Consider the following 15,522-nt stretch of genomic DNA (forward strand, 5'->3'; position numbering starts at 1 on the left):
TAGCAAGTAAACTTGTAGGTGCTATAAATTATTTCTAAATACATTTATCTTTAATCTAAGTAATTTTATCTTATATGAAAGTGGTGAAGAAGAAAGTTACTTTAAAAATTAGACACAGTTCTTTAAAAGCTGCATTTATAACGCCCTATGGATTTTATTTTTCCCATGAAGTAGAGGCAAATTAAGAATAAATTAAGAGATAAATTAAGAACAGGGACTCTTTAAATAGCAACAATTTTAAAAATAACACCCTCTAAAAACCATTTCCTGATTTTGAGGACTGGGACTGTATGATTAGTTCTCCGACTCTGGCCAAGAAGACTGATATTCTTAATAAAAATCTCCTTTGTTCAGCCTGACAAATACGATTGCTCAATATCTGTGTGAAAATTAATTAAACCAATTAGGAAATCTAAGCTAAAATTGATATATGAATGCTTAATAGACCACATTTCTATGTGTGATAACTATCTTGTTCTAAACCATGCACACTGGAGAGAAAAGATGGAATTAATAAATCCTCACTTGCCTATGCTCATTACAGGCTAACACCAGTTTTTGCTATTTTTCCCAATGACAGAGCCTGCAAAGCAGGGGGGGAGGGAGTGTAGAATTATTATTTCTGGTGCCTGCTAGATCTTTCTTTAAGTCTGATCTAATGTTACTTATGAGAGGTATATAGACAGGTGTTGTCTAGCTGACCCTCGTCTCTACATTCACACAAATAGAGAGTGAGTGAACTTAGGAGCTATCTTTAGATGGGCTAGCTACTACTCAAAGCAAGAAGGCTATTCTTTATATAAAATTGTTGCTAAAACAAAATAAAACAAAACAATAACTACCATAACAATAGGCTTCAGTAAATATTCTGAGTGATTTCTTTACCAAGTGAGCCTGCAGATACAAAAAACACAGCTACATGATTCTAAATTGTATTTCAAGCAGCCTTTCAAGTTTCTCATTAAAGTACTAAACGGATTTCTGAGAACATCTTATATTTTATATAAACAACCTCATGTTTTGCCTTTCAATCAAACCCACAAACCATATCTTATCTTGTGTAAGAAACACATCTTAAAGATCTCCTATAGTGGATATAAAATGAATTTCAGAAGTACTTTATTCACATATACCATGCTTATTATTGTGAATTGTTAAGAAACAGATCCCCATGTCAGATGTTTAACATTAATCTATTCTTACAGAAAACTATGTATGTACTTTTATAAAATGAAAATAGGTGAAAATACAGAGCAAGGGGTCATTTTATTTTCTTTACTATATTTGTTAAATATTCAGAAAGTAAAATAAAATTTCGCAATTCAAAAAAAATTTTTTTCTTTTATTGTTAAAGAGCTTTTAATATGATAGCATTCTTATACAAAATGTTAATGAGTTGGCATTAATTTCGATGCTGATGTCAAGTGTTCAAGAAAATTTAAGTTGTTACAAAGAGATGCTGCCTGTTGATAACGGGTTGGCGCCTTTGTAAATCAGAATGTGATGCTTTTGCTTCTGCTTTATAATTAATTCATCAGAAGAGTTTATTTTTCAAAGACAACTGATGTCCTTGGCCCAGAGCTCAGATATATTGAACATTGCTGCAAGCAAATGAGATATTTCTTAGAAGTATAGATGGCATACAAAAGCAAGATTATAGGACCACAGGCATCGGGGAGCTAGAATAAGCATTTAGCAAACATTTCAATAAATGATTGAGGTAGTCATCAATTTTCAATATTCAGACTAAAATGCTGACTGGCTTCCAATTAATTATTCATTGGCCTTTGAAATGTACTAAATATGCTATTTTGAGAGAGTTAAAATATAAATTCTATGTGTGTAACGTTTTTATTTTTATTATTTTATTTTAATTGGTTATTTTATTTATTTACATTTCAAATGTAATTTCCCTTTCCCCCTCTGTAATGCCCGCATCACATTCCCCTTGTCCCCTGCTTGTATGAGTGTGCTCCCCCCCCACCCTCTCCTGCCTCACCTCCCTAGCATTCCCCTACTCTGGGACTGGGGCATTGAGCCTCCACAGGACCAAAGGCCTCCCTTCCCATTGATGCCAGACAAGGTCATCCTCTGCTACATATGCAGCTGGAGCCATGGGTCCCTCCAGGTATGCTCTTTGGTTGGTGGTTTAGTCCCTAGGAGCTCTAAGGTGGGGGGTTCTGGTTGCTTGATTTGTTGCTCTTTCTATGGGGTTGCAAACCCCTTCAGCTCCTTCAGATCTTCCCCTAACTCCTCCACTGAGGTCCCATCATACTACTGCTGTCATCATTGCTATGTTTTAAATACCTAAAAGGTTCACTGAATACTACTTTATGACAGTTAATTCAAATATCATGGATCATGGTCTTTCCTTTCCTGCCAAGAGGAGTAGAGTAGAATGCTGTGGTTTGTGCATGCTCTTGTTTTATGCCACAGACATTCAGCTCAAAGTCTTTGATCTGCAAAGTTCACTGGTCATTGTCTTGATTTATAAAACTGTTTGGCTTTCAGATTTCTTCCTGAGGTTGAATGATTTCCTTTCACTTTTCATTATTCATACTGAGACTCTACCATTACTGATGTTTTTGCACTGACCCTGTCTGTGTCCAAGGACTACACACACACACACACACACACACACACACACACACACAGAGAGAGAGAAAGAGAGAGAGAGAGAGAGAGAGAGAGAGAGAGAGAGAGAGAGAGAGAGAGCACCACCACCATCATCATTCATCATCATGATCATCCTAGAATATCCTACAACTCCTATAAACCCTGGGATTGGGATCTCACGGTGAACTTCCATAGAAGACTCATGTCTGATGTTTCTCAGAGCTTTATTTCATTATGCAAAAGAAAAGTCTCTATCTACCAATCTGCTAAAAGAGATTTCCATTTAGCTTTTCTTTTCTCCTATTCTTTCTAGGTTCTTTCTGAGCTTTCCCAAGTATTGTTTTCACCACAAAGCCAGTGTGCAGAAGAATAAAGAGTAATATTTCTGCATTAAGACAACTAGCTATTTAAATTTCTATAGGTTCCTTTGTTTTTTCATAAAATATGAACAAAACTAACAGGACTTAAGTAGTATTAAATAGGTAAATATATACATAGTCTGTCATACTACATGATAAAGTTTTTTTTTTTGTGAATCCTAGATACTTATAATAGTATTCTAATTATAAGTATTGTTTCAATATTTTTTCTCACACTGATTCCAAATAAAGCTCTTACCAGACTATGAGCAATAGAAAATAACGGGATTGGCAATAGATGAGTAGGAGGAGGGCCTAAGCATTTCTATGCACTACTTACAATGGTCATTTTAACTAAATTTATTTTACTATTGCAAAAAAGATTCCTGAAGATAAGAATAGAGCAGCAGGCATGTGCTAGGTTTCAGCAGAAACTGCTCTATTTTTTTTTTTAATTTTTGAGGACTACCTAAAGATGCATTTTAAAATCTTTCTATTAATTTCATCAGCTGATTTATATTGCAACTGAGAGAACAATCAAAATTAATGAACCTGCTTTGCACAGAAGTGCTAGTTTTCTGAATGTCACAGGTGTTCAAAACTTGTTTATTGTGTCAAGAACCTTTGTTGAAAGTGGAGAAGGAAGAGTAATGATTTTCACCTATCAGGAGTATAGGCTGCCCTGTCAGCATCCAGCTCAGAGATGCTATAGGCCCCAAACCATTTGCCTTTAGGTCAGTGGTTCTCAACCTTCCTAATGCTGCAACCACTTAATACAGTTCTGTAGTGACGTCCAACCATGAAATTATTTTGTTGCTATTTTATAATTGTAAGTTTGTTACTGTTAAAAATCATAATATGAATATCTGCTATGCAGAATGTTTGATGTTCCACCTGGGAATGGGTCTTGACCCAAAGGTTGATATTCTCTGCTCTAGCTGCATAAAGGGCAAGTGCCACCAGGGATAACAGACTTGCAGCAAGAGTGAGGTTGAGATGTGTCTAAATCTCGAAAATCTCATCTTGAGACTGGCAGGAATAAAGATCACTTTCTCCCTGTTCTGGACACACTTCGTCCAAACCTGTGGTCATTTAGCACAGCCATCACAGTAAGGAGCTTCAAAAACTACTGTATCTGGCATATGTATCCACCTCCCTGACAGCACTGGTCACAAGTACATAAAAGGGGTTCCAAACCCTCAGCCTCTGAGGTACACATCTCCATTTTGCCTCTTTGTGTTCCTACCAGGTAAAGAGCCCTTCCCTCCACACTGCCTCTCATGTATTCTTCCATTGTTCTATTAGCATAGAGCCTAAGCACATCAGAGAGCTAGAGTCTCCTGCCTCTGGGGCATACTTTCACACTCAGCGAACTCACTAAAGCTAGACAAAGGAGAGACTAATAAAGCCATTGGAGAAGGAGCCACTACCCCTGCCCTACTCCCTGCCCCAAGTGAGCTTCTCTGCCCTGAGCACTATAAGAAGCCAGATATGATCCATCTACATCTGTCACACATGTACAACACTCTTCAAACACTATAGCTTGTGAATTTAGAGGTCACAGGGTCCCTAGCATCTATCATTCTCCCACAATGCTTTATGAAACCAAGCTCTGAAGATTAGTGGACACGTGAAATTGCTGTCCCAAAACAACGCCTTGTCACATGGCACTGACTCTGGTTTATGAAGTCAGAGACCATCATGATCCTATCCTCAACAATGCCACGATCATTTTCACTTATGCCATTCACGGACAATACTAAGTTCTTCCAGAACTGAACTTTAAGCAATGCTGAGTGCAGTGAAGACTTATGTAGCAAAGGGGATTTTAAACATCATTCACTCAGTCAACTGCACTGTGACAAAAAGTCTCAACTCACTTCATCTTGACAAATCCCAACATACAAACATCAGAGCAAGTAGAACCAAAATAAAACATCTCCTCAAAAAATTAACAATTACATAGCGATGACTGCCAATGACAGTGACTTAGACAAAATTCTAAACAAAGAATTCAAAAATAAAAGTATGTCCAAAAAAATTCCAAAGAGGACACAAATAAATTCATGAACAAAATGAAAGGGGAGGCAATTAGTCTCTGGAGTCAATTCCAAGAAAACACAATTAGCTGCATAAATTAAGGAAATCAACTCAGGATTGAAAAGATCTTGAGATACTGAATAAAACTCAAATGGAAATGATATTAGAATTAAAAAAATTCAGTAAGTCAAATAAAAATGAATCTTAGAGCTGGTAAAACATCAGAGTTTGAGAATAATACAAAAGAATTCGATCATTCAGTTGAAATCAACGATTCTTTTTTAAAAGAATGAATGAACTCAAAAGATCTATAGAACAATATGCTAAGATAAAATTTTGAATTATGAACACAAAATAATGAGAAGAATTTTACTTTAAAAGCCTAGGCACTGTTTTTAATAAAATAACAGAAGAAAATTTCCCAATCTCTGAATGAGATGCCCATCCAGGCATAACAGGCATAGAGACCATCAAATGGGTAGGCCTAGAGAAGAAACACCCATGTTATATTATGCTATACAGAACAAATAAAGGACACTAGAAATTTCAAGAGAGAAGGCTTAAGTCATATATAAAGGCAGCTCCATCAGAATAATATTTGACTTCTCAATGGAAACACTAAAATTAGAAGTATTTGGAGAAACAGATGTGCTTCAAGTCCTGAGACTTGCATCCAAGACTTCTACACCTAGGAAAACTATTTGTCTTAATACCAATAAACAAAGATGTTGATAAACATTCTGATGCAGAAGCAAGAGAAAATAGTAAGCCTGAGTGTATATAAATGTATGATTATATCTATCTATCTATCTATCTATCTATCTATCTATCTATCTATCTATCTCTATCTGTGTGTGTGTATGTGTGTGTGTGTGTGTGTGTGTGTGTGTGTGTGTGTGTTTGATATGTGTTTATATGTGTTAAGGTGGCTGACTGTCCCATACCATGCTTAGGAGGTGACAATAAAACTCTGGGCTTCAGTCTTGACCTTCTACCTTGTATGAGGCAGGCTTTCCTTGTTGTTCACTGCTTCATATACTAGACAATTGGTCTGAGCATTTGAGTCATTCTTCTGCATCTATATACTATTTAACTATACAAGCACTGGACTACCAACAGATAATACTATACCTGACTTTTGTCATTCTTACATGGCAAACATGGTACTTTTTTTTTATCCACCCATCAGTTTTATTTTTTTCTCCCTACACAGTCAACACACATTCTTCTAATTTATTTGTTACCACTTTTTGATAGCATCCAATATGGTGTCCCAGCTTTCTACCAAGTATATTTCAAAATCTTTTTTTTTACTATCATGTCATATTCCATAAATGAGTCTAATGATTCTAACCAATCCAATGAGAATCTTCCACAACTGTTTGCAACTTCATCCATAAAGTATTTCAGAAACTCATCAATTGCAGCTTTAATGAATGTTATTTCATCAATAGAAGTAAAATATTCCCATGTTTGGACAGTATCCAGATTAATTCAATCAAACACTAGGAAAATCTTTATTCCTTGCCCATTTTACCCATACTCTGACCAAGAAACTAAAATTTGGAAGTTGTATTAGAAGTAAAAACATAGCTTGTACATAATCATTTATATAGCAGATATGAAAGAAAGTCAGATGCATTGTGTATTATTGATAGGACTTTAGCTTTTCCTCTTCTAGGTAATTTTTCATTTTGGTAAAAGGCAATAGTACAAACCATGGAAAGAAAAGGCTGCTACCTCCGCTTTCTGATTTTGGTGCCAGGACGTGACATATAATTTCTCTGTGCTTTTCAATGACTTGATAGATTATTCACTGTGTGCATGCTATCTCCTTATGAAACTCACTGTTATGATGCTGTACAGTCCCAGAGTTCAACTGTCCTTCATATGTCCTGTCATACATCCTTTTCACTTATGAATTTGGGCTCTCTGGGTGCTGTCCTACAGGAGAGCTAGGTTTCACTGCAAGTAAACAGTGGATGTAGCACATTTTTTTTTCTTTAATCAGTTCTTTTCAATTTTTTGAGAAACAGAGCTGTAGCCTTGTCACACATGTATCCTCTCTGGGACCTGTCTTAGTCAAACTCACCCTTAAACCTTTATAAGTCCCTGTCACTTTCAGTGTATGGGTTGTTGGCACTTATCTTGGTACCCCTTGATGAAGTCATCATATGGGCTCAGTGTTTCTCATACAACACACAGCACACTCTTGTAAGATAGGATAAATGTTCTGTTCATGTTTCCATCCATAACTGGAAGGCATATTTTACTTATCACTTATGGTAACTATACCTTTTCCAGTCTTAGGTTTGACAATAAACCAGTAAGAATTTATTTTTCCTGTTTCACAATTTCATGAACAAAGATTTAGTCTTGCTATAGATGTTAGCAAGCTAGCATATTGCTGAGAGGTGGGTTTTTTTTTTATAAATTCATATAAACATTTACTTATTCACTAAACATGATATCTCTACAGCTTCTTCCTGGTCTATATAAATTGCCAGCTCCAGTACTCCTGTACTTCAGGGCTGTTATTAAGAAAAAGAAATGGTTATTTAGACACTGCTACTGTAATTCCATGACATCTGACCTGACAGTTAAGATGGCTATAAAGGCATACAAGTCGCTGCAGTGTGGACGTATGGGGAAAAGGGTAACCTGTTCTTCAGGAAGAACAGAATAGCTCAGCAAGTAAGACTTTATCATGCTAGTCATAATGGTGTGTAACTTGAAACCCATCTTTCATTTTTGCTAAATTCCATCCACTATGTTCAGGCTACAACTGTTGTGGATAACACAAACCAAGAAATGTAAAATGGAGAAAGGGTGGGCAGGTGATAACTGTATAATGTGTTGAAAACACTTAGCTCAGCCCATAACAGCTGAGAAAGATTCAACTGATAGATATTACAATTGCCACCATCATCATTATTATAATAGGAGAGCCACATGTTTAAACAAAATAATAGATTTGAGACAATTGAAAAGTCTGACTGCAAATAAAAATGTTTACATCAAAATCGTTTCAGAATAAATATGTATTTTCATATATTTCAAGAACTCCATCCATTGGTTTTAATTGAAGTTAAACTAGTTTTCTTAGCAAAATATCCCCATCCAAATAGCCTGGTATTGCAAAGCTTTTCTGAAAGTACACTTAAAAGTGTAAATTAATCATTAATAAACATGAGATGGGTATTTATTTGCAAGTCAGATTGCTCCTTGGAGGACAAGAGGGCATGCTATTCCTCTCTGTCACCAGAGGACTGTGACCCAGATCAGCAGCTCAGGAGGAGCATCTGCCATGTCCAGACAATCATTCAACAGTCAGGGTTTCCTGTTTTCCAATTTTCAAGAAATCCTGTGCTTCAGCTATTTTGATATTCTTTATCCCTGTTCCTTAAAGAAAGCAGCTTTAGCATCAGCAGCTGATGCTGGGAGATAATTCAGAAGAAGGAAAACACAACCTCAACTTAGTCTTAGCTGAAGCTAAGTCCTTTGTACACATGGTGTTCTAATTTCTCAGATATTTCCCTGATAGTTGATTTAGCTATTTTTTTTTAGTAGAACTGCAGAAGGAACAAAGAAAATAGCACAATATATCCACTGACAACGGGCCATTGAATTTTCTGATTCCAGGGAAAGTTAAATTTTAAGATCCATACTACAGACCTGAGGCCATACAGGACAGTACCATCTGGATGCAGTCGAATCATACGGTTTTTGACAGTCACCCCATGTACAAATGACTTCTTATCATTCAGGAAGTAGGTGTCAGGCACCCAGAGCTGGTCTGCCACGCGATTGTCCAAAGTCAAGTTTAAAGGGATTACATTGTAGGACAGCCTCTTATCTCTCCAGGCTTGCTGAAAATACATGGTCAAGGTATAGTCCTGTGGATATAAGAAGAAATATAGTTATTTTGTATGATCACAGACTCCTGGAATAGATTCATTGATTTAACTCATTCTTTGCAAACACTCAGGTGACACAAAATTTGTCATATGTTACAGGAAAATAGATAACAAGGAATAATTACATAACTTAATTTTTCTGTTGTTTTACAAAGAAAAGTGCATAAGGTTCCTTTAGGTAAGATATAAATACAAATTTTAAAAGATAGGCACTTGTTTTCCTCAGTATTGAAATAATTAGCACATCAAGTTTAAGATTTCATGCATTGATTCATTCAACAAATGTTTAATTTGTTCCTGGTATGTGGCTGGCAGTGCCGAGGAGAAGATCAAAAGCCTGCTCTAAGGGAATTCATAAAGAAAGCATAGATAAATGAAAAGAATATCAAATAATATTACAGTCCACAAAGAAAATACAGCAAATTTAAAAAAAAAAAAACATTTATCTGGGATGATGTAGAGGAAAGCCACTCTACGGAGCAGAGATGGTACAGAGACCAGAAAGGCCAACCCACTGGCTCTGAGAGGAGCATTCTAAACAGAGGAGAGTCTACAACATCCTAATGTTTGAGTGGAATTGTAAAGTTTAGTGAAACAGATGAAGGACATTTTCATATTTCAGCAGGAGTACATAGGAAGAATGAGAACAGAGCAACCCCATGAGATTTACCATTCAGAAGAGGATGGGTGTTAGTGATGCCCCACTATAAAATGACAACAAATGCTAGATATGTGGAAAGAGGAACCCAACGTACTTTTGGAAGAAATATGAACTATTTCAGCCATTGTAGGTATCAGTATAGAAGTTTTTCAAATATCAAAAAATATAATTACCATATGGCCCAGCTGTCCAATTTGTAGTCATACTGGAAAGACTCAAAAGTGCTATCACAGAGATACCCTTACATTGATATCTATTTGGCATTATCTGCAATTGTTAAGAAATTGAACTAGCCTAGATGAAGATAAATGAATGAATGAGAAAATATTATTCACATGAGTAGTGGGAGTTTATAGCCAGGAAGGGGAAAAAAGACATAATACTAGCAAGAAAAATGATAGAACTGTACATCAATATGTTAACAGAAAGAAGCCACACATTGAGATACAAATTCTTCATGCTTTCTTTCATGCATGGATCTTGTGTGCGCGCACACACACACACACACACACACACACACACACACACACACACAGTGAAAAACTGAATCTTATAGAGAGGAAGAAGAGCAACCAACAGGTCTAAGAGGGTGGGAGATGGAAGTGGGTATAGAGAAATGAGCTGGTTATCAGGTACACACTTACAGCACTTCTTTTTGCCTGAGTTGATTAAGTATAAACAGAGTTCTTAATGTATGCCTAATATAATCAGAACTATTATGCAAATTAAATAAATAATGCAAATGCAATTTGTAAACCACATAAAGCAATATATTATGAATAAAGCATTAACATACATATTGTGACATGCTTCATCCATTAGAAGCCTATGGGCACAAAGGAATTGCTCTCTCCCCTTCATTTGAATGACTAACCGGAGGACCAAATACTCATTTGAAAAAAGATAATTACAAATCTATTTTAAAATTAATTCACAATGACCTACTTGAGGGCTTTAAAAAAATGAGAGTCATGTCTTAATCATTCCGGCAGCCTGAGAAACTAGATCAGCACCAGGGCACAAATAGTGAATGAGTGAATGGGCTGTAAATCGTGCCTCTGGGATTTATGCCCAGAGCTGGATAATTCTGTATATAAGAAATGCTATTCAATCTTCACAATGCCTGAATTTTTCCAGACTCGGTTGGGATTTATGCATCCCAATTCTGTGCCTCACAACATATATGCCATGAGCAATTATAAAAATGTATAAGCATGTCATATATACAAAAAAAGTTTAAATACGTCTCTGGTTTTGCACATCTGCTCACTTTGAATCAACAAGTTATTTCATCAAACAGCATCTAATTTTGCCACCAGACTTATATTTTGATAATACAGATATACTAACATCCTAAAGCCATTTCAGATAGTTGTAGATGAAAATCAGTTCAATAGGTCACTCTGGCCATTAGCCTAAAGTATTCTGCAAATTTTTAGTACAGAAAAAGTGTTACTGTGAAGATCATTAGAAGAATTTACTGGCTTAACAGAAACATCACTGGAGAGTCAGAACTACAATACTACAAAATAATACCCTGTATAGTTTTCATAAGTATATGTCACAAATAACTTAAAAGCAGGAAATACAAATAAATAGGCAATTAATGTTGAGAATAAAAAAATACTGATCCTATTACAAGTCAAAACTACTCACATTGGCTTGACAATAAGTATTAAACACAATTTGGAAAGAGTTGGATTTTATCAGACAGCTGATACCTATTTAACACAAATCCAAAAAAAATGGTAATGTGCTTGTATGTTACATGCTAACTCCTATTATTTATTTTCAAAGCATTTCCTACTAAGAAGTACTCACTCCCAAATAGCACCTGGACATTTTGTAACCTAGTGTATCAATCTCCATTTCAGTTATCTCAAAACTATACACCATGGCACCCTGAGGGAAGAAAGAATTTTTACACATGAGGAAAGAATCTTCCCACAGTCTATCCTTTCTTCTAACTCAGATAACCTCAGGTAAACCATCCGTTTATCTTAAATAAACCCTTTCAACTTTCATATTGATCTTGTATCACTTAGAATTTAACCATGAGGCACTGTCCCAAAGTTGCTGTATTCAAACAGGAAATTCTCAACTTGACCACAATCCAGACCATCTCTGTGAAAGATGGATTTAGAATGCTAAACCTAAAACCATTTTTTTTCAATCTTGTGCAAACGGATGTTTGTACTGCAGGTCATTTGTTCCATTAACTGCAAGTAAAACAAAATTCTAGAAATAATAAGAAAGCAGCTATCTGTTATGATCATGCAAAGTTAAAAATAGTAGATAATAAAAGAAATAGAATTTGAAGTGAGATTGTTATTGTATTATTGTAATTTTTGTCTTCTCTTTTACTTTATTGAACTAACATGAATGAATGTGTGCATGTGCCCACATGCAAAGCTGAAAGAATATATCCCTAAATAGGTGAAGATATATGCTGTATTCATGACTACAAGATTTGATATTATTAAGCTGTCATCTGCCTGAATTTAATCCACATATAAGATTCAATAAGAACATTACTATTGTCTCCACATATAGGAGTCTCTCTTTAATATGAGCAAGGTGTAAAAATTCATATACAAAACACAGGAATAAGAATAGTCAAAATAATTTTGAACTGAAAGAATGATGTTGAAGGAGAGAGAATGATTTTTAAGACTTAGTATGAATTACAGTAAGCTATGTGGAGATAATAGTTACAAAAACATAGATCAGTAAAAGGTAGAAGTCTAAAAATAACTACACATACCTGTATGTATGTTCACTTGATTTTCAAAAAAAGAAAACAAGGAAACCAACTGAAGAATGCATAATCTTATAACAACCATCCAAATTCAACTAGAATATAAATACTAATACACTGATCCTACAGTAACCATAAACCCAAATAAACACATTCTTCTATGAGTAGCCTTGGTCATGATATTTTATCACAACAACAAAACTAATACACAAAGTATGACACACACATACACATATATACATACACATATATACATACATATATACATATGAATTAATTTTATCTTGTCAATTTCATATATATGTACATGTATATTTATGTGATATATATATAGTGTACATATATATACTATATATACTATATAATATATATATTATATATACACACACTATAGGGCATAAACACACATAAACATTTATGTATATGTGAAATTATCAAAAGAAAGTTAATTAATTTGAATGTTATCAATCAGTTCAGAATTCACCCAAGTTGCCAGCTTTACTTTCTATACTTCTTTAACCTTGGATAGTTCCTTAGTCACATTATCTTTGTGATTATTCTTCTGAAGACTATTAGTTGTTTTGTTGAATGTCATTCCATCTCGATTTTCCAGTATGTGTGACTAGTGAGCTGGGTTTACCCAGTTTTAGACAACATGTCTAAAACTAAGAAACAGAAGCCTGATCATTACACAAGATGATTCTCCCTAAGGATCATTTCCCCTCTACCAATGGACTGTGCCACTGCTCTGGCCACTTCTAGTCATAGGTCTTCACTCTGGTGTGTGTTGAAGTTTCTTCCTGGCCCAGCCTGTGGGTTTCACTCCTCTGTCTGTAGTCAGTACTCATCACAAGCTTCTGTCTTCCACCTTACTGCCTTTTGGTCTGTGGCTTTCCAATGCTTTATTTATTTCATCACCTGGGAAGCTGGCATTGCTATTCTATGGATCTTTTGCTTTTATACCACAGTCACTCATTTGGGAAAAATCACTAATATATTTTCATTTTCCCATTTAATTTTTCTGTATCTGGGGAGAAGCCAACAGGGAATGAGTTTGTTTAATTTGAGCCTGGTCTGTCCTTTGAGCATGTGAGAGTGTATGCTAGCTTCTTTAATGGAAAGACTTTAAAATATATTTTCATCAATGATAAAATATGGGATTAATCTGCTTTATCTACTGCAGAAACATTTTGTAAGCTTTAAAATTTACTGTTACTACACTAGAACCTTGAGATTCAGTGACTAATCTTGTTTGTACGTTCTCCTAGATAATAACCCTGTCTTCAAAATTAGATATTTTCAGAAATATCTCACTTTCTTCTCTAAAGCTTTTATGATTTTTGAAAAAACAACCCAACCTCTTTTAATTACTACTTGCAGAAACAACAAGTATATCTAATAATCATTGTTTATTACTTTCCTCTAGAGAATGATACATGAAGACTGAGGTTCTAAATACAAAGATGGTTTTAATTCCAGGAAGGCAGTAAAACACTATTATTAAGAAATTGCATGATCAATTTAAATGTAACGTGTGTTTCTGGAGTATAATATACCATGCATATTTAACATGTACACTTGTCAATTTTACTGTCATTTGGATAATATTTATTAATTTGAGGTCAAACTTAGAAGTCACTTTCATGTTTCCCTCTTATATTTCCACTGAATTCCAAAAGTTAAAGTGCAAAATAATTTTCACAGTTAAAACCCCAGGTTTTGGGCCAAAGATATCACATGCCACGTGTAAATTATCTCAAACATTATAACTATAAAAGCTAATTATACATAGGACACACATTTTTTTTAACATCATAGGCTTCGATCTCCATGAGAGAAATTGTATCTTATTCTTGTATACAAAGACAATATTTAGCATATATTTAGAGAATGAGAGTACAACATGAATGTCTTGTGTTCACTTAGGCAAATGCACAGAAGTCTCTAAATATAATTCCTCTTTCTCCGTATTATACTCTTACTGATATATTTCACTATGTTTTTGGTTTGTTTTTAATTATGTATGTGTATGTTTTGGTGTGTAGGTGTATGCACCTGAATGCAGATCCCAAAGCAGGGCAGAGATGTTGGATCCCTTTTAGACATGGAGTGTCAATCAATAGTGAGATGTCTGAAAATAGTGTTACTGAGAAAACCCAACTGAAATCTTCTGGAAGAGCAGCCTGTGCTCTTAACCAATGAGCAATCTCTCCAACCCTAGAAATATTTATAGAAAAAAAGCCAAATGCTAAGTTTTCATTCCAAATTCATAGCAAATCTGGTATGTCTCTAGTCTTAACAGTTGGTGGCAAATTACTGTTACCAGGGAGTTATTACAATGCGATTACCACTGTCTCTATGTTTCATCCTTGCCCTCAATAAGATAGGAAGAAAATACACATAGAGGTATGTTGTGCTTGACTAATAAAGTTCAAAAGCTTTTTACAAGCATAGAATAAAACACTAACCTACTTCCACAGCCTTACACCTACTTGAAGATACCCTGTTTCTTTGGCATCAATTCTGTCACTTTTCTATCCCACTCCAAATTACTAAACATTCATTCATATTGGCTTTTCCTATTTTGCCAATACTTCAAACTCTTTCTGATTTTCAATACTGTCTTAACAGATAATAAATAAGCTACATTTCTATGTCTGGCTAGAACTCAACTCAAAGTTCACAACTACTCAGAAGTCTTCCTTGGCAAGCTTGACCCCAGTAGACATACTCCAGGTCTCATTTCCTGTTTAGTCCTAGCGCTTGACTTTTTACAAAATTATATTCATTTATGGGGATAATTCTGCAATTTTCACCTTCCCAGTTGGAAGATATGCTCTACAAAAATGAGCTTCTCAAATTTTTGGGCCATTGTATCTTTTGATATTTAACCGTCAAGTATGTGGGACTATGGAAATACAAGATAAAACACACACACACACACACAATGCTACGTATTGACAGATAAAATAAATTAAAATTATAAAACACACACTTATCATATGAAAACTTGTAAAGCATCATAACTTCAGAGATGAAAAATAAACTATACACAGTGCATATCATGCATTTAAATATATGTAGTGTTAAAAATTACATTGCAAATTATTAACATTAAAACAGAGGAACTGCATCCAAGATCAAACAGCCAAGTTCAGAAAGGACAAATTA

At 34.9% G+C, this 15,522-nt stretch overlaps 1 protein-coding gene across 1 annotated transcript in view; it reads right to left on the reverse strand.

Annotated features, from left to right (window-relative positions):
• Positions 1-15,522, reverse strand: part of Gabrb2 (gamma-aminobutyric acid type A receptor subunit beta2) — a 206,791-nt gene that overhangs the window by 132,631 nt on the left and 58,638 nt on the right. Inside the window, exon 5 of the mRNA XM_034506297.2 lies at positions 8,691-8,911. Coding sequence (XP_034362188.1) covers positions 8,691-8,911 — 221 coding nt within the window. The remainder of the gene's footprint in view (positions 1-8,690; positions 8,912-15,522) is intronic.

This window comes from Arvicanthis niloticus, chromosome 6 (genome assembly GCF_011762505.2).
Source record: "Arvicanthis niloticus isolate mArvNil1 chromosome 6, mArvNil1.pat.X, whole genome shotgun sequence".
NCBI lineage: Eukaryota > Metazoa > Chordata > Mammalia > Rodentia > Muridae > Arvicanthis > Arvicanthis niloticus.